The sequence below is a fragment of the Arthrobotrys flagrans genome (assembly GCF_004000055.1).
Source record: "Arthrobotrys flagrans strain CBS H-5679 chromosome Unknown unitig_0, whole genome shotgun sequence".
Taxonomy (NCBI): Eukaryota; Fungi; Ascomycota; class Orbiliomycetes; order Orbiliales; family Orbiliaceae; genus Arthrobotrys; species Arthrobotrys flagrans.
The window spans coordinates 1,584,405-1,603,608 of record NW_027137550.1 but is presented as its reverse complement, the minus strand read 5'-3'; the positions used below and the strand labels follow the sequence as shown (position 1 = coordinate 1,603,608).

At 46.6% G+C, this 19,204-nt stretch overlaps 4 protein-coding genes across 4 annotated transcripts; 1 reads left to right on the top strand and 3 right to left on the bottom strand.

Moving 5' to 3' along the window:
• Positions 1 to 386: 386 nt before the first annotated feature.
• On the bottom strand, positions 387 to 2,833 carry DFL_003554 (uncharacterized protein; the record flags this gene model as incomplete). Its single annotated transcript, XM_067632509.1, has 8 exons — positions 387 to 696; positions 753 to 1,072; positions 1,136 to 1,288; positions 1,348 to 1,920; positions 2,004 to 2,122; positions 2,193 to 2,277; positions 2,339 to 2,717; positions 2,775 to 2,833. 8 exons carry the CDS (start codon positions 2,831 to 2,833, stop codon positions 387 to 389), a joined length of 1,998 nt encoding a protein of 665 aa, XP_067490771.1.
• A 25-nt stretch (positions 2,834 to 2,858) lies between these two features.
• On the top strand, positions 2,859 to 7,993 carry DFL_003553 (uncharacterized protein; the record flags this gene model as incomplete). The annotated part of the gene is made up of 14 exons (XM_067632508.1): positions 2,859 to 3,085; positions 3,318 to 3,418; positions 3,485 to 3,883; positions 3,953 to 4,509; positions 4,591 to 4,847; positions 4,905 to 5,238; positions 5,301 to 5,375; positions 5,517 to 5,907; positions 5,986 to 6,281; positions 6,346 to 6,538; positions 6,590 to 6,816; positions 6,872 to 7,544; positions 7,604 to 7,873; positions 7,935 to 7,993. The coding sequence occupies 14 exons, from the start codon at positions 2,859 to 2,861 to the stop codon at positions 7,991 to 7,993; spliced, it is 4,059 nt and encodes a 1,352-aa protein (XP_067490770.1).
• Positions 7,994 to 8,099: 106 nt separating this feature from the next.
• On the bottom strand, positions 8,100 to 9,903 carry DFL_003552 (uncharacterized protein; the record flags this gene model as incomplete). The annotated part of the gene is made up of 8 exons (XM_067632507.1): positions 8,100 to 8,527; positions 8,592 to 8,754; positions 8,816 to 8,965; positions 9,021 to 9,126; positions 9,190 to 9,390; positions 9,454 to 9,570; positions 9,633 to 9,720; positions 9,780 to 9,903. The coding sequence occupies 8 exons, from the start codon at positions 9,901 to 9,903 to the stop codon at positions 8,100 to 8,102; spliced, it is 1,377 nt and encodes a 458-aa protein (XP_067490769.1).
• Positions 9,904 to 10,424: 521 nt separating this feature from the next.
• On the bottom strand, positions 10,425 to 18,713 carry DFL_003551 (uncharacterized protein; the record flags this gene model as incomplete). Its single annotated transcript, XM_067632506.1, has 20 exons — positions 10,425 to 10,430; positions 10,489 to 10,524; positions 10,580 to 10,821; positions 10,889 to 11,671; positions 11,728 to 11,865; positions 11,927 to 12,032; positions 12,083 to 12,220; positions 12,293 to 13,478; positions 13,559 to 13,669; positions 13,732 to 14,369; positions 14,468 to 14,476; positions 14,538 to 14,820; positions 14,878 to 14,978; positions 15,037 to 15,894; positions 15,946 to 16,631; positions 16,684 to 16,884; positions 16,936 to 17,309; positions 17,369 to 18,317; positions 18,405 to 18,472; positions 18,652 to 18,713. 20 exons carry the CDS (start codon positions 18,711 to 18,713, stop codon positions 10,425 to 10,427), a joined length of 6,975 nt encoding a protein of 2,324 aa, XP_067490768.1.
• Positions 18,714 to 19,204: the final 491 nt, after the last annotated feature.

The window sequence follows — 19,204 nt, the reverse complement described above, 5'->3', positions numbered from 1 at the left end:
CCCGTGGCCACTTAGTGGAGGCTGGCGCGCGAGACCAGGTAGCCTCGGGAAATCATCGGGCATCAAATGGCCAAATAGAGACACGCACCGCTCGCACATCCCCATCAGTGTACTTAAGTACGTAGCTACAGACGGAGATGATCGGTTCCTAGAAGCTAAATTACGTTCACAAATTATATGGGGGTAGTGGATGGCGGCATTACGGCGGGATTAGCCTAATTTTAGAAGAATTTCCGGCCCCTCATCTGTCTCGTCTGAAAAAGTTTCGGCCACATGTACTGGGTATACTTCAGAAACCTCAGTGCAAATGTTTAGCGCCTTTTTGCTAAGAGGGTGAAACTATATCAGGGATAAACTTAAGGAGGGCCCACAGAGTTTAAATTCATCTACTGTGCTGATTTCACATCGTCGGGGTCCGTGTTAGTCTGCGTGTCTTTTTTGCTATCCTTCTCCGTTTCTTTGCCCCCCGCAGCCACCCCGTCCTCAATCGCCATCAATGATTTAACAGACAAGTCGTCATCTAGACTTTTAAATAACTGAAACCGATCTCGCGAAGCGATCCGTAGGGATCTCCACGTAACATTTGAGATAGATTCATCTATATCCTCTTTCTCCTGTTCCATGAGTGCGAAGTCCTTGTCGAGATGATACCCTTCGATAGTTTTGGTGTAAGATCGATAAGCAGGAAGGTTGATTCTAGAGCCGTGATATCGTAAGTAAAGAACGAGGAATGCTGGAAAAGGGAAAGTTACTTCTCGGTATTTGAGCGGATAGCTGTAACATCAAGTGAATCGTCGAACCAGACCCTAGTTAATGCTGGTGCTCCAACGACTTTCCCTATATTATTGATCAATGTGGTGGCTTCGTGTCCGGCTGACTTAGATACAGCTACATGCTCGGTTGATGCCGGCTCCATTTCAAAAGACACACAATTTTCGGCTTTCCATTTAACCCAATTTTTTTCCCGCGTCAGCACGGAGTCAACAGTACGGGAAAATAACAACCCATCCATCCCAGATTTGTAATTGAGCGCGTTGACGACATCTTTCTTTGCAGCTTCTGCCCATTTGTCCTTGATGTTAATGGTTAGAGCCGGTAGGTCGAGATGCAAGGTGAAAATGGTAGTAATACTTACATCTTCTTCGGATAGAGTGTAAGCAAATTGAACAGACCTGTTTTTCGCTTCTGCTTCAAGATATTTCTTGTATTTAGGCGACAAACTTAGGAGAAACTCAATCACAATGAGAAACTGAACCAGTATGTGTCTTCGGAACACTAGGTCACGGACCTAAAGTGGCGCCATTCGTTAGAAAACAGTCCTTTTGTTGAAGTAGTAGAGATGCAGACTTCAAGATCAAATAGCTCCCGGCTCGTTAAGTATTTCGGGTTGTAGCTATCTAGTTCATCATGTTTCACCTCCCCGTCCCACTTGCGTTTAAGACCGTGTCTAGTATCTGAGGCTACGGCAGGGGCATTGTGCCCGTGTTCGTCGATGGAGGATCTGAATGCTTTGATAACAGTATCTAAGGATTCCTTGAAATTATCGAGGATTTGTTTTTGGAAAAGTCGGATTGGTTCAGCAAATTCGTGCTGTGTGGACCACAGAACAGCGTATAGTCTATTGCACGCATCGGCAGCTAGAGCTACTTCTGAAGAGTCATTATCTCTTAGACTAGGCGACAAGTGGTTTGGTTGGTTCCCGGCTAGCTGACTCCACCGTTCGTCGAATGTGGTTTTATTTTCCACGTGGAACTCCCCCCGAAGATTTACGCCGGAGCGTTCGGAGAGTGGGAAGCTCTTCGTCAAGAATACGAAAATTCGCCCACAGAATACCGTGTCTTCTGATTTAGACAGCCGGCGAAGTAGCTCGTTGCATAGCCTAAGTAAGATAATTCCTTTCCCTTTTGTCCCATCCACGCCCTAGTAGTAGTGTGGAAATTAGAGATTGCATTGGAATTTGAGGCCCGAAACGAAATTTCGTGGAAAATGCGGTTCGGTCATACCACGGTCAAACGCTCAATACGAGCCTCTAAGTATGAGAAGATTCGCTTGCAGCTGTCTATCGGCTGGGTATCTAGAGTTTCTTCGATGAGGGCGAAGGGCAACTGAGGGTCGCTGATTTCTTCAAAGTAGAGTTAGAAACTATGGAAGAGCACTATTTGGCGAAATGTACGTGGGAGTAAAGTGCGAACCTAGTTCTGAGAGGGTAAGAATTAGGTCGAAAAATTGATATAGTGTTATGAAGGGCTCTGGCGAAGGCTCCGAATCGAAATCTGTCTGTTGACCTGGTTAGCGGCGTAGCCGGATTAAGTTATCTGTAGATGGGAGAAAAACTAACCACGATGTCATAGAGTAGCTCGCGCGATGCACACTCCAGACATGACTTTATATCGTTGGTTTCGGAAACACTTTTGAATGTATCAAGATACCTATCACGATCAATCGTTGGAGGAAACGACGGAACATCGGATGAGGTCGAAAGCGATTGGAAATCAGGCAATGTGGCTTTAAGGCTGTCCTTTAGCCTGGCGATAGCGGGAGGTATTTGTTGTATCATTTTGCCCTTCGACTGTGATGGTGATGATGACGATGATGCAGCGATGGAGGTTGTGGAGTGGAAATGTGGAAGTGGTTTGTTGAAGGGAGGGCTAACCGGGTTTGGCAAGGTTTCGAACGCGTCTGTTTGTGCGACGTTACAAACCTCGCCTGGAAATCCTCTGACGACAGACAACTACTCGAGTACTTCTTAACTATTTCCTAACCACCATACCTACCCACCCGATAGTAGGTAGTAACGGCCATCATCGCACATCCGCGCCCGGATAAAGCTCATCTCGCCGAGGGCCCCCACTACAGACATGGCGCCGCAAGCCCCGGATCTCGCTGCAGAAGACGGCCAGCCAACGTTTTCCGACCTCCAAGGCGGGAACATCTACGCCGTTACTGCGAATAAACACTGGCTGAAGCCTGATACACAGATTCGGTTCTCTTCGAAAGTTGTTAAGGAAATATACTCGGCTTTGGAGCAAGATGGGTTCCCACAGCGGGATCTTTTACTTCTTGAGAACCTTCAATACATGGAACGGTGCGTCCGAGAAACCCTCCCACCATGGGGCATGCCATCCATCCTGAACAATGGACAGTTCTTCTGGATTCCGGAGCGGATAGCACTTTGGAAACCAATTCGTACTCCAGATGAGCCTCTCCGCTCCCAAACGCCCTTTCCGCAAACCACTTAGGTTTTGGGGGACAATTCCCCAATATTCTTGGATCCGGCTTTTAACATAGAACAAAAACCAATTTCCTGTTTCCTTCAGATATCTATGGCCGAATTACGATGAAGACTCTACCGATGAGTTGGTTATATCCTTGATTATGATGGCAGTCGCGAAAAGGAGGGAAAACATACCATTGTGGGGTGAGCTAGGGATTCTGAGCGATAGAAGCAAGAAGCTCTGACTAATATCTGAGTATTTCCATCTAGGAAATTTTGAAGCTAGCCCCGCTTCATTTGCATCTTTCTTCCGTCGGGTTCTGATCATGTCGCTGTCTGCATCAATGCCACTGATTCCCCGAACCCATCTCCTATGCTTTATCATATCTGCGTTTCAATCATTGGACAATTCTTTGGTGAGGAAAGAATGCGCGCCTCTTGTCTCAATTGGTATCTGGCAAAACCTTCACTCAGAAGAGGCACGGGAGATGAGGCTATCCGAAGCCCCGCAATTCAAGAAAGCCTGGAGGGCGTCGGAAAAGAAGAGGCTTGCTCTAACAGACCCACGGTCCAAAGCCCGTCTTTCCTTTGAGAGGTCCTGGCTTCACTCACTTGTCCTTCAACTAATGCACATCATCCACCCCAATGGGAATGATAACAAAATAGACAGTATGGCCTAACCCAAATCCAAATTCCCAAAAGAAAAAACTCTACGCACATAAACTAACTCAAGGTTAGAAGCTGGATTGTATGCGGAGCGCATGGTTGAGTTTCTTACAGATTTACTATCACAGCCACCCACCCGTCGATATGTCCACGGGCTTCTCGAGGACCTCCAGATTATTACCTGTATTCGACTGTCTCCATTCTATGCACTGCAAGAGAACCAGCTCTTTCGTGACTTGGTCGCTTTGCTGGAACACTTCTATTATCACGATGACAGTTCAATAGGCGATCCGGGAAAGGGTACACTGTCGGTCGAATCGAGATACAGACGCAACATTGCGAGGCTACAAAATGTAGCTCTCCAAGTTTCCAAAGGAAAATTAACAGTTTTGGGCCTAGCGAACTATGCCTCCATAGGGCAAAAAGACGACCTCAGCCTTCAAATTTCAATACTAGATGACCATGAGCTTGGCGAGATCTACGAACGCTTACTTTTCCGCAAGAGCTACCCGGAAGGGGTTCCTTGCTGTATCGATCGGCGGTTTATGCTCTGCGCTATAGTGGAAACTTTTGCCAAACGGGAAAGCTTAGTTGATATAGTTAGAAATTACAGTCTCCTGCCAACAGAGGTACCCAATCTTCCAATTCAATTTCTCGCACCCTTCCTTCGGCAATTTGCTAAATATGTATTCCTTCGTTCCATTTTCCAGGAAACTTTGACAAACTCCTTTCTTCATACTGAGAGCAATGTATGGCAAAGTCCAGTTCCGGTGCCAAAACTAAACCTACAATATCTTTCAATCACGGATTTTCTTTGGCGCGCGTTTTGCTTGCACAGGGTTGAGTCATTCTTTGAGATTCGTCGGGACATCCAGGACACGCTCCGAAGACTGAAACCCGTCGTCCGGGCTGGCAGTGTAGTCTTCTCTGGGACTTCAAAAATGGCAGCCCAAATTAATCGTGTCGCGTAAGCCCCCCTTCCTCGAACTTCCCTAAATGATGTATTGATGCTAATATTGAGTAGAATACTAGAGGAAGCCCCTCCCAAAGTTGGGGAAATTTTACCGGCACATATACGTGCCGAGGTTTTGCTTGACTTTAGCGCTGCTAACGAAGATACAAAACGAGAATGGGAAACTTTACGCCCGGATGACGTGGTATTCCTCTTGAGCATTCGTGCTGGGAGGGCCTCTTACGGCCACGGACTCGGAGTCCGCACGCCAACAGGTGATAATGCGGATGTTTGTCTCCTTCGTTGTGCTGAAGTCATCCAGCTTGTGGCTGAGAATAAACCCGGGAACTTTTCAACCTCTGAGAAAAGGAAACTTCATATTCGTCTCGACCGTGCAGCGTACATGGTATGATCTTAGTTTGAAATCCATACCTCTACCGGCTTCGACACTCTCTGACATACTAAAAGGCAGACAAGCAAAATACTGAGGCCCTTGCGGATATTTACAGTTCTTTTAATATAGTTATTCGAAGGAAAGGCGTTGTAAGAAAGCCCCATCGATTATAAGGTCAAACTTTTACGGTCTTTTCTCAAGTTATTTATGCTAACATCCGCCTCACAACTCTCTCTCTTTCTTTTTCTGAATAGGAAAACAACTTTAAGGCCGTGCTGTCATCAATTCAGTGTATAATCGAGGATCCTGCGAATTATATCCCTGAATGGCTTGAGGATACTTTCCTTGGCTGTGGTGACCCAAGCGATGCATGCTTCCCGAAGCTACAGCCAATTCCAAAAAGTATCAATCTAGGTGAAACCCTCGCCAGTCTTGAACACCTCCAAGAAACTTTACCCCAAATCCCATTAGACGTCGAAGTTCCGACGTCGGACTCTCTGGAGGCACCTTTCATCCTTATCGAACGAGAGACCCGCCATTACTCTAGTGATGCTCGAACACAGGACATTGTTTCTCAGTATCCCTCATATACGGTTTCTAGCGGGGCTACTCATCGACCAGCGTTTGCCCCAAAAGAAAGCGGTTTAATTGACTCCACCGTCAAGTACACTATCGCGCAAGGTTAGTTTGTCGGCGTGATTCAGGAGTCTCGCTTGTTTAACCGCATGCTTTCTTGATCTGACGATGTATGGTGCACAGTCCACGCGATTCTTTCAGGCACAAACCCTGGTCTTTCAATGATTGTCGGCCCTCCGGGAACTGGCAAAACCGATGTGGCCACCCAAATCATTTGCAACCTCTACTCGAATTTTCCAAACGAAAGGACCCTCGTAATCGCGCATAGCAACCAGTCGCTGAACCAAATTTTCCAGAAACTTGCAGAACGGGACATCGACGAACGGCATCTACTCCGCCTCGGCCATGGAGAGGATGACTCACAGCAATTAGTCTCTAGCATGAGCTACAGCAGACTCGGGAGAATCGAATCTCTTGCCGTAAGTACTCTAACAATTGTTTTATGAGAAGCTGCTCTGCTAAGGCTTTGGGGATGGCGACTAGGACCTTCGCTTCAAGCTGCTCGAAGAAGTAGACCAATTGTCTTCAAGTATAGGTGCGCCCGGAGCACACGGCAACTCTTGTGAAACCGCATCTTATTTCTACCGTGTTTATATTAAACCTCTCTGGGAAAACTTCAACGCCAAAATAGCCTTGTCTCCAGACCCCGCCACCGTCCTAGCCGAGTTCCCATTTAGTAAGTCATTGCGAAATGGTTCGAGTTTGAAGGCATACTGATAATCCGAAGTCGATTACTTTTCAGGCAAGCAACACTGGTCCCTCCCAACGGATGGCTCCTTGAAATTTACGATGGATGCCGCCAAATCTTGTTTCGAGCACATTTCAAAAATATTTTCACAATTAGATGATTTGATGCCCTTCGAACTTCTCCGAAATGGGCGAGATAAAGCAAATTATCTTCTAAGCACAGAGGCACGAATCATAGCCATGACATCCACATACGCGGCAATGAAGGTATGCACCCATCACTCTCACATACGGACATCGAACCATTTCTGATTGTTCACAGAGAGATGATATTGTTCGACACGGGTTTCGATATGATAGTATTGTCATGGAGGAAGCGGCCCAAATCAGCGAGGCCGAAACGTTCATCCCGTTGACTCTACAGAACTCACCGGAGGGGAAGTCCCCTATAAAACGCATAATACTTTGTGGCGACCACCTGCAGAACTCGCCTGTGATTCAAAGCACTCCTCTTCGCTATTTTGCGAATATGGACCAAAGTTTATTCGTGCGGTTCGTACGACTTGGTGTCCCGTTGATCCGCCTCGACAAACAAGGCCGGGCCCGTCCGAGTATCGCTTCCTTGTATAATTGGAGATACCCTGGCCTCGGGAACCTGGATTATCTTTCTCGAAATCCCGAATTTCTCCGAGCCAATGCTGGCTTCCGACACGAACTTCAGTTTATCAACGTAGATGATTTTAGAGGACATGGAGAGCAAGAACCGTCCCCCCATTTTATCCAAAATCTCGGGGAAGCGGAATATTCGGTAGCTCTGTTTCAGTATATGCGTTTACTTGGTTATCCTGCCAACAAGATATCGATCCTCTCAAGCTACTCAGGCCAACGTGCTTTAATTCGAGACATTATCAACCATCGCTGTGCCAAAAACCCACTTTTCGGCACACCTGCACATATTACTACCATAGATAAGTTTCAGGGAGAACAAAATGACTGTATGTCTGGAGCAAACGCAATGATTGACGTGAGCGGCCGAAAGCTGATCCGTGATTAGATATTATCGTATCCTTGGTTCGGACTAGACGCGTAGGATACCTGAGGGACATGCGACGATTAACCGTTGGGTTATCACGGGCTCGTCTTGGTCTTTACATATTAGGTCGACTGGAAACCTTTCAAATATGTTACGAACTAAGGGATGCTTTCTCACGCCTCCTTCGATTTCCCACCAAGTTGGAACTGACGACCGGGGAAATGTGGCCAACCGAGAGACTCGTCACCAGCCCAGTAGAGGCCACCGTCATCGAAGGAGTTGAGCATCTTGGTGAGAACTGCAATAACACTGAATCAATCATAAACGATAGCTAACATAGCATCTATTTAAGGGAAATACGTCTTTGAAATGACGGAAGCCAAACTCGCTTCGCTAGGAGAGCAAAGCTAATAGTTTCAGATTATTCTATAGTAAACTGGAATTTGAGAAAATAGAAAGGGTCATATTTCGTCATGTCGATCAACCAAAGAATAGATAAATTGCATTTACGTTGTTATCATCGATTCGACTGCGCACGTTTTCGGATATAATCGGCTATCTGTTCATGTTTTGAGACAAACAACATTCCCTTATTTTTATCTACCCAAACAAGAACACCGATATCGTCAGCATATTTGCACACGGCATTGAATTCCATATTCGCGGCAAATTCTTTGAATAAATAACCAGACGTTGCTTTCATCCTCTCCCCTTCTATTTGCCAAAGCCTTATTTGGTCGACAACCGTTGGCGGTAGAATGGGAGTATTTTTTCGTAATTGAGGGTGCGCATTTGCGGTCATGTAGTCAATGATTTGTTCCGCAGTTATCCCTTTACTTATCGCCTGTCGGATACTTTCTCTTGTGATACGGGCTGTCACAAGATTCGGGAATCGGGATATCAAACGCGCAAAAAGGTTTAGAACGGCGATCTGTAATGGTGAATCTGAACATGGTGTAGTGTAAGCTAAGGTAGGCGTCATGTGATGTGAGTATGCAGGGATCCTTACTTGTATATGCATACATACGATAATTCGTTTCAATAATAAGGAACCCATTTTCATCATTCCCTGGGGTCGCGTTTGCCAAAGTAGCGGCTGGGGAGCGGAGGGAACGAATTTCTGAGGTCAGCCCAGTCGCTAATCTTGTAGGATAAAACCGCCTCGACGAAGACTTTTGCACATGTGGTTAGCAACTCGAGGCAAATCCGTTGCGGGTTTAAGATCGCACAGACTTTCCGCTGATAAACAATACCATAATCTCGAAGGTCTTCAAGCATGCCTTTCTGAGTAGGCGTCAAACTCTTCATGTCGTAGTCTTGCCCTAGCTCCAAACTACCAAGGAGAAATAAGAAGTGAAGAATATCCACAGGATCCATTCGAAGCTAGGAACAGGTTAAACACAGATACATTCGGGTTAACGACAATGAACAGACTAACCTGTTCCGCCATATCGAGATAGAGCAGAAGTAATGTCCAGACCTGTGAGTTGACCTCTTGTAACAAGAACGAAAATCCAAGTTGTGTGATGACCGTTCCTGAAGCTCTATGGAGAGGGCGCTTAGCTAGCACATCATTAATTTAGAGCCAAAGGAAGGGGCACCCTAACCTATTTTGCTCCATCAATTTTCCGTGAAGTAGCAGTCTAACCACACCCTCACTTGGCCTCCGCGACGACTGGGTTTCATTTCCAACCATGAAGTGGAGGATAGATTCCCACTGCTCTGCCGCATATCGATCAAGGAAGGCGATATCAACCCTGTTCTTATCCTCTGTGTCACACGGCAGCCCAAAGCTTCCAGGGGCACCACTACGGGGAACGTCCTTTAGTTTAGTGCCACAACCATCAATCTCAAGAAAGACCGAGACTAACCCTCCGGTAAGAGCCTTTCTCAGTTCGACCTTAAACGTTGCATCTAGTGCAAAAGTCCCCTGTCTTTCGATTACGATGTATAATTGGCGGAGTTTTGCAAAAGCTTCTTCCTTTAACCTATGGTAGGGAAAAAAATTGTTACCAGCAGCTTCGACAATTTAATTCTGATAAGCTCATACCTGTTTTGATCCGGGTGAACACAAGCTTCGAGGCTAGATACCGGAACTGGGTCGGGATTGAAGAGCATTGCCATCACAAATGTTTTTGCTGGTACAAGACTGTCAACAACGTCTTCTAGCCTCCCATCGACCACCCCTTGAGCTCACCTAAGTTGGGCAGCATTCGACGAAAGACAGCCAGAGCTGTCGCAGGTTGCTGGTATAGTCGTTTAAATATGGCTTCGGAGAGCCCTTCAAGGTGCTCAAAGCTTTTCATGGCTTGTGAACCCATCGTGAAGATTCTCTGCCATTTCAATGAATCTGATAGCGATAGGGGTGTTGTTTAAAAAAGAATAGGTTCGGGCAAAGTGGGCAATTTGTCGAGTTCAGCAATCTCATTAGATTCGAGTCAGAGTCACCGGAATGCCCGCTTCCTCCGAATCCCCCGAACCCCGACATTTACAACCGTGCAAAGATCCGAAGGGAATATCTCACAGGTTAATTAGACATGTGACTGCGCAAATTTGCGATGAATTTGAACAGTGTATTGTATCCTCAGCTGTCTTATTGTCACATACATAATCCAAATTACATGCACACTACCCACTTAGTAGGTTAGGTAGTCGTAACAATATAACAATATAACATTGAAACTTCCATAGCTCGTTGATGCTTTTAAAGACAGACAATCATTAAAAATTATAATAGCGCCCGCTAAATCATCCGCCATCCAAGAAGTCTAAAACTTTCGACATGTTTCTAATGCAATAAATCATTTCTCCTTTAAAAAATGATTTTCTGATCTCTCACGGTTTACCACTAACATAGTAAAAATAATTAATAATGATCACGAGAATTTGAGGACCGAGAGACTTACAAATGCACACCACCCCACGTACAGTTGGCACAAATTCTAGCCACCAGTCGTTAGCTAAGCCTTTCCATTGGAGCGAGAATCAGAAACAAACCTCGAGCGAAGTTGCCTGTTGTAGAAGCTTGTCCACCTGGTCTGGAACCGCCAATTCGTCATTTGGTCGAAAATCGTGTCCTGTCAATTTATCCTTCACGCGGTTCAAGACCGCTAGTGCCCGTGCATTCTGCGTTTGGTCTTCGGGCCCAGCCTGTGTTTCCGGTTGATAACCGTTTGTACCAGAGTTGCTAGCCTCAGCCTTAACCCTAGGGCCCCGGGTAGGAAGATCGGGTGTCGGAACTAGATATATAGCAGAACATAGATTAGCGAAGTTTCAGTGAGGTTAGTAGCTACTTCTATTACACACCCTGACTTGGCTCACCAGACGTCCCTAAGTCTACGGGGCTTTCACGATTCCCAAGCCGCCAATGCATCAATGGGTCATGCATGAAGGCTTCAAGAACTGCCATGAGAGACTCCTTGTTATCTCTCAAAACTCGCATTACAGCCTCGCATGTTATTCTAAAACTTCCTTCTATATTGCTCACTTCCATAGCGTATGTGAGCATCCTTGTTAATCGAAAGGGCACCTTTTCGGGATATTTCTCCCTATGCATCGCCACCTCGAAACAATCCCCAAAATCGATGTGGACAACTTTTCCAGTCACGCGGTCCAACATCAGATTCGAAGGATGCCGGTCGCCCAGCCCCAAAATATAGCCGACCATTGACATCACTCCGAGAGAACGAGTATAATTCGTCCTTCGGTCGAGCCAAGCCTCCGAGCTTCTACTTTTTAGCCAGAGAACACGGTATAGGTCCTGACCGGTTGTATTATCAAGAGCGTAGCCGAAAACCTCAACCTTCTGCATTAAGGTGAGGTTGTCGTAATCTGGTGCCATCTGTAACATAATGCGATGTTCGATGTTTAGCAAGATTTTACGGCTTTCCCGGTACTCCCTAATAAGCACGTGTAATGTGTCGCTATGGGGAACCCATCCCATTAAACCAGAATTTTGAGATAGTGGAATGATTGGATATCTTTGGATGTTGAGATGTCGTTTGAAGCATTCGGAATCCACCGAAAGCAGGGTGTTAACAAGCCCGAAAAGTTGCATGACACGCTCGTCCTGTCGTAGATCCTCGTGGCCTGAGTATAAACTTGTGAGCAGTTGTGCAGTTGCAAAAAACTGGGCTCGGGCTAACCTTTTAAGACATATTGATACATAGTTCCGTCGCTCCCTTTGAGGGAAAGTTTGCGCGGACGTTGTTTAGAGGATATCACAGTGAAAACCGAATCAAAGTTGACGATTTTGATGACGGGCCGCCCAGATTGATAGGTGCCTAAATCGTCAAATTTAGCATTTGCAAAGACTGTGTTGAGATTACGGGTCGGGGAGCGTACCAGGGACAGAAAGTTCTAGGTCCTTAGCATTAAGAAGTCGAGGCGACACGTATTGCAGATCTAAAGAATTCAACTGAGGTAGTTGCTTTGAGATTTTACGAAAGACCTAGAATTTGTAAGTAACGCCCAGGTCCTAGTGCAGGTTGAGCTACTCACTTGATAGTAAAGATCCCAGGCTTGGTTGAGATCGCCGACATCACCGGTTCTCCTAAACGTATTACACCAGTCCCTAGCATCGTGAAGGTCACGGCCAAAGGCTTGGTGGAATGATATCTCTCTTAATGTTTCCGGCCCCTAGCAATACGTCAGTAGATATTCATCTTGGTGATGTGTGTAGGGTATGCATCATATATAAAGCACAAGTACCTTTTCGAGCATTTCATGCAATGGCTCCAAAGTCGCGAACATGGCCTCAATATTATGGTCTCCGAAATACAGTCTTGATGCTTCTTCTAGGCCTTCATGCCACTGCTCGTGCCAAAGCACTGCTACCCGGATGAGTTCTTGGCTGACGAACGCCGCCTGGTCCACAAGTGCCGAACTATGTGTCCGGACGTTCTCAATTAACGAAGATGCTGATCTCTGGCGTCTTGAATGCTGTGACTTCGTTGCGACCGTCAGTGGGAAAACGAGAGCTTGTGGATGGGCGCGGCCAACGTCGCTAAGAAGTTGATGGATGGAACGTCGGACAATGGGGTCTGGTTGATTGATACGAGCAATCAGTTGTGGGATGACCGCAAGCCAGGTATCGATGCTGACCACCCCGAACCCTTCTGTCATAGCGGCATTGACCTGGGTGTGGCCTCCATGGGCAAACCACAGTGTCAGGAGGCGAAGCGTATCCTGTAGTGAGCTTCCTGCAGAGAGTGAGATCGATTTAAAAAACCCACGTACAGCAGGTACCACGTGGTTGGTCAACATCTCAGGAGAAGAAGACACATCTCGCAATTCCCGGTTCGTCACCACCTCAAAATTAGCGAGTGCCCATGCGTGCCACGCCTTGTACCAATCCTTGTTGAAGTGGGTAGCTAGCCAGTACGATCGCAAAACTTCCTGTACATTTCCCAAATACCAACTTTTATTAAGAGCAACCAACCACTCGCCTTGTTTGAGATAGCACCGTGCGAGTAGTCCCGAAAGGTCTTCGATTGCCTGGTTTGACAGGGCTGGAGGGTTGGCCGCTAGGTTCAAGTGGGATTGGGCCTGTCCAGATGTATCGGAGATACTTGGGCCGATTTGCTTGGAGATCCGGTCCGTGAACTCGACGAGACTTGAGAGGGCTTCGGACTGGTTTCCAATTGACCACAGATACTTCAGGCGAGCATAGGTGACGCGAGGAGGGACGCGAGGATCAGATAACGCAAGCAAGGTACCGTCCTCAACATCGTAGAGAGAATTTAATGACTTCTCCGCCAGACCCACTCTCCCGGATTTCCGGCACAAGTTGGCAAATTTGATCCACATATCCATGTTTTCTCTGGGGGATATAACCAGGGCTCTGACTTTCAGCATCCTTTGCCATGTCTCAACATTTCTCTGGCAACCTTGTAGACTAGATTTCGTCCGTTAGACAAAGAGTGCATGATGTGGAGGGTATTGTATAACTCTAGCCTCGAGTCCAGTATAACTCACCGCTTCATCCATGTTCGTCGCATTGTATCTTGCCTTTCCGGGTGATCATAGCTCTGCTTGTAGACAATGATTTCTTCTAGCTCAGCAAGCATCTGCACTCTAACAATGACACTATACACACAGACAGTAAGCTTAGGCTCTCAGTCTGGAAAATCGGCACTGGGCGGGTTTACCTGTATGCTCGGCTGTAGCTTTCTCCAACAAGGGCACTTAACTCCGAATCCAAGCCTTCGCGGGCCCTCTCGATATGCAATGCTGCCTCATCAAAATTGTTTCGATGAAGAGCTAAAATTGCGCCGAAGAAGGATCTATCAGGGGATAAATGTTTCATAACACCAATATAATCGTCCATGATATCCCACTGGCCAAGACCCCATGCAGCTGCAGCGGCAAGGGGCGCTATTGCTCGTTGCATCTCGTGCGTCGCATGCGTCCACTTTTCCTGCGCTAGTTGTGACAATTGGTCCCATTCCCCTAAAGCGTGAAGACACTTCATCTTGCCCATCGTAACTTCAAAGGAATTCGGTTCATCGAGCTCACGCAGTTGGTAAGCCTTCAAGGCCTCTTCCCAGCGTTGAAGCTTTTCGAACCAAGATTCCTTTAGAGGAACATCATTGTACTGCTGCGCCCGGCGGAGAATACCGATAGCGGCGTCCGATTGCTGGAGTTGGTTGTTAATCTTTATCAACGCTTCTATCGTGCTAGTCTGTGGCTCTTGCAAAAACTCTGTTTCCTTGTAATGTAGTGCCTTTGCAAAGGCGTGGCATTTAGCAGCATATTTGCCCAAGGTCCGAATGTCAATGGGTAACGCCTTGTCATCATGCTCCATGAATTCCGCCAGGTTCAGTAAAATTTGGAGAATCTCTGGGGGATATTGGGAGATGTAAGAGCCAGTTCAATTGATCGAACCAGTTCCTCCTTTGCGAAATGTTAGATATAGAAGGGTGCTCTCTGACTACAAAGGGTAGGAATTTCGTACCTGATACTGGTCGTAAAGCTCCACCCAGCACGAAACAAAAGCAGCGTTGAAAAGATCTTTGGCAAGAGGGTAGTAGGCGCCAGCTAAACCTGCACAGGCGCGAAGAGCATGGGATGGAGACTCTTTCAAAAGCTCGACACTGAACCGTCGGATCCACTCTTGCCAGTCCTCTCGTGTAGACCTCTGAGATGCCTCCCATGCGTTTTTCAAATGCTGTTGATTCACCGTTTGCTTTTTCGAATGCGTATCTGGAATGAGAACCTCGTCATATTTCTCCCCAAACCTAAAAGGTTTCGCTAGGTCAATCATCGTTGAAATAATTAGAAGGAGTGTCACTAACATTTCATCAGGGTTTAAGTCTTGGGGTAGAGACTCCCCCTTCAAAAGCTTTGATACGAGGAGTTCATAATTCGAGTGTTGGGTTTTGGTTTGTACCAAGCACTATAGTCAGCTCTCGTTAGCAATAGGCATATCCACAAGGTCGGTAGGATTCCAATACTTTATTGATCATCGGTATAAAATGCGCATAATCTTGTCCCAGTTGAAAAACAAGTGCGCAAAGTGTATCCAGTGCAGCTACACGGAGCTCGTGTGTTCCGCTTTGGAGTACCCGGGCGAGCGGATGGATGATGCGAGATGCATGGTCAGACAAGTTGACTTTCCTCGAAAGTTTGGCGATAGTTTCGATGGCGGCCTTCCGCGCTGAGACGGGTTGAGTTGATTTCTCAAAAAGCCGAACAATAACCGGAAGAATCAAATGCATATACTCTTCGCTATTTGCACCGAATACCAGAAAGGCGTGCAGAACCCTCTCCGTGGGAATCCTGCGTGCCGTGTTATCTGCTTCCAAAACCTGAAGCATTAGCGGTAAAAGTTGGGCGAGGTAGACCTTAAATTCACCCTCAAGTGATCTTGCGATTGCCTCGACAAGCTGGAGGATAGTAGCCTGTAAATTTGTATTCAACTGCCAGTGCTCTCGGATAAGCTGTAAGATTTCAGGCAGAAATGTTCTAATATGCTGTTTCACAATAGTGATAAGGATGCTCAGTTGGCTGAAGTATGATTCAAGCTTACTAGGCTGGCTGGTTCTAATAACTCCGATGAAGCCGGGGATAATTTGCCCAAGGAAAGGTACGCATTTTAGGCCCAGGGTTTTGAAGATGTTCATAATAGCATCCACAACTGCAGAGTGTTGGTTGCTCAGCGATTGGTCCTTGAGCATGTTCATGAGAGAGTTGATAACCACGGTTGGATAGTATTCTTCATTCGACGGGGTAAGTCCCGTCATGATAAGGGAAACATCCGTAACGGTGCTGGCCTGGTCTGCTGGGCGATTCTCAGGTCCTTGCTCAACGAGCTAGCATAGATTAGTATCAATGAAGGACAACGCAGGTTAGAGATCAATTACCTGATGTTTGTAAGGATCTATAGCACCCAGGATCCCCATTAACTTGATTGTCTCTTTCCTGAGATAGCCAGTTTGTTCCGTTTTGACAATATTTACTAGAATTGTTAATAAATGGGGATATTGCATATATGGCTCGATAACGTAGCCTGAATTGCTAGCGAGCTGCCCTAGCGTTTTCAAGGCGGCCTCTCTTTTAGAGGACGAGCCTTGATCTTGGAGCGTTTCTATGATTATTGGCATGAGCTGTGGTATGTAAGGTACCATATCTTCGCCGCCAACGGTTGAGAGCTCTCCGATAGCACCGAGAACACTAGAGGCAACACCAGCACTTGGATCAGATGCTTTGGGAAGGAGCACGGTCACGATAGGGTCAACGTATGGTTTAATCAGTTTTTGGGCAGCCGAGACGAGATGGCTCAAAAGTTTCGCACTTTCCTCTTTATTGCGCGCGACAGTCGAGTATTCGAGTTCAGTGAGAAGTTGGATCAACGATTTACGCAGAGAGGGCATTACGTAGGCAGGGTTATAAGCCGTCAATCTTCCAATGATTGTGATTGCAGACTCGCGAATTGCAAACACTTCGTCGTTCAGGGCCAAAAAAAGGGTTCGGACGTTTTCTGCTCTTGCCAGGTGCCTGTCAAATCGAGCATCGAGTGAATCAAGGACCGTTCTTCGTATATCCGCATCTGTGCAACTAGTCAGTTTCGCAGAATGAAGGCTAAGGATAGCGTAACACACCTGGATCAGCGATGCCAACAGTTAATAGTTTCTCCATCACATCACCAACTACTTGGATGGCATTATTGCTAGTTTGATGGCATATTGGGTCCCGAACGAAAAGCTGACAACATGTAAGTGCAGCTGCTTTCCTGGTCTCGGGATTGTCATCTTCCACATACTTAATCACACAATCCCGGACGAATTCATTCAGTATGCGACCTAGTAATTGTCAAAAAATGAAACTCTCTAAGGGAATCCGCTGTTACTTGCCCGTAAAATCAAAGCTCCCGAGTGTATGCAAGGCCAAGATTATCTCAGGGTCTTTGACATCGCTACCAGAGGTGTCGCGGGTTTCCTTCAGAGGCTGCTGGGTACTTTGTAATTCAGCAGGACTTCCCAAAGGCTTGAACGGCCGGCCACTGAGAACAAGGCTCAACATGTTGAGTAATTTTTCTTGTATCTGGGGAAGCAGCGGAGGTATATAATGAGCAAGATCAACAAGGGCTTGTGTGAGAGAATCGCTCAGCGGGCAGTTAAATAATAGAGATAGCAGCTCTTGGATATGCTTGGTCAGAGCTAGACCAACAGCTGTCGCCAGCATACTGATACATTGGAAATATGCTGGCTCAACAGGCACTCGCCGGCTTTAGAAACGATCACTAGTTAGCATTTTTATTCATGTCGGAATCGGATGTGATTGTACCTTTTATTCGATAGTCCGTCTTTGATACATTGAAGGACTGCTTCAAGATAAGGGTTCATACTGCTCCCAACAGCTATGGCTACTTGCCCAATAGCGACAAATGCCACACTTCGATCTCGTTCCTTTTTGAGCTGGGCTTGAAGGTGCATCATACAGCGATGCAGGTGGGAACTGACAAATTCTTCGGGGTTATAGGCAGCGAGAATAGGTATTAATGTCACAACAGACTTCCGAATGAGCGTATCGCGATGGTCCTTGTATCTAAGAACAAGCTCACAGACGTCTCGGTAACGATCATGCATGAACATGCCGGCTCTGAGTAAAAGCTCCCGGTATGTTAAAAGGCTGCCATGAATAGAATCTATTGTCCCGATTTTCAATCCATGCTGGGCTTCTTCCAAGATTTTGTTGTACCATTGAGCCCGCAGTTGGCTATCTCTTTGATAGAGAATTTCGAGGCAAGCACACAGGGCTTCTGCAGCTGCTTCCCGAATCAAGACTTTTGAGTCCCGGAGTGCAACCCAAAGTAGCTCAAGGATCTGAGGTACATAGGTATAAAAGAGGGTAGGTGAGTTCCGGGCTAGATCTTTCAAGAGCAGGACAGCTGCAAATCTACGGTTTTCCTGTCTATCGCTCTGCAGCCACTCCAGTGCTTGTCGGGTCTCGCTCTCAACCAGCTCAGCCGTTAATGGCCCCCCTGGCGTCGCTAGTCGACCTAAAGATTTAGCGGCAAGAACCATAGCAGCAGTGTCGTTACCTCTAATGACACTCCTGAGATAGTGGGCAAATCGGGTTGTCTTCTGCATTGAATCATCGCCCTCGAAATCTATGAGACGATCCAGCACCAGGATCCCTGCAATTTTCTCCGCGGTCTCGTTGCTGTGGATCATTTCGAATATTCGTTTATTTATATCGTTGTTGAACCTCGTATACGCCTCAACGGGCATTTCTAGGTCCAAGCCACCAAGTCACCAAGTCAGAATAGCCAGCCACCTTCGAGTTGGTGTGATGAAGATAAACGGGAGTCCAAACTCACCTCGCTGGCTGACAATCAATATGCCCCGAAGGTCATCAGCCGCCTTCTGGCGGCCTTCCTCGGTCTTACTAACAGTCGTCCAAAGTCGGGTCAGCGAATTACCTGCTATGGGAGCGAAGGAGAAGATGAAGAGGAAGGCAGCAGGCAGATAACTGAATTGACAGCACAAGTAGCGCTAGCCAGCTAGCCAGATAGATAGACAGGTTTGAATTGGACCACTTCCGAGATTCCAGAAATAAATAAGTACCTGTTTTTCAAGTCGGAAAAGACGCGGTTGATCGCATCGTTGGCGACGACTGGGGCCGCCATGGCTCCAGTTTGTCGTGTTCAAAACTTAAAAATGCTAGAATAGAAATGGACCTGTAGTGGTCCCGGTAGTTGTGGGATGAAAGTCTAGAAAAAAGTGGCTTTTGATATCAGTATAGGAGGTATTTGAGATAAGTACCTAGGTAAGTACTCGGCCAATTGTGAGGTATTACAGACCAGCCAGTCATAGAAGTACAGACTTACCGGTTCAGGACTCAGATGGTGATAACTCAAACTGAATGCATCTGAAGCGGAGACATCTAGGCAGGTTGGAGGTAGTGCTATGAAACTGTTGCAAGCAGTAGTGGGAAGAAGATGATGATGGCGATGGTGCAGGCAAGAAGTAGATCAGATGTAATCGCTCAGCGTCGGCTCCCATAGAACTAATCGATCATGTCCTGTGTTAAAGGATGATGCGCGTTGGTTATCTTGGCGCCAAGCCTTCCAGAAACCCTTCTTTGGGTTCCTTTTCTCTTTTAACTAAATTTTTTTTT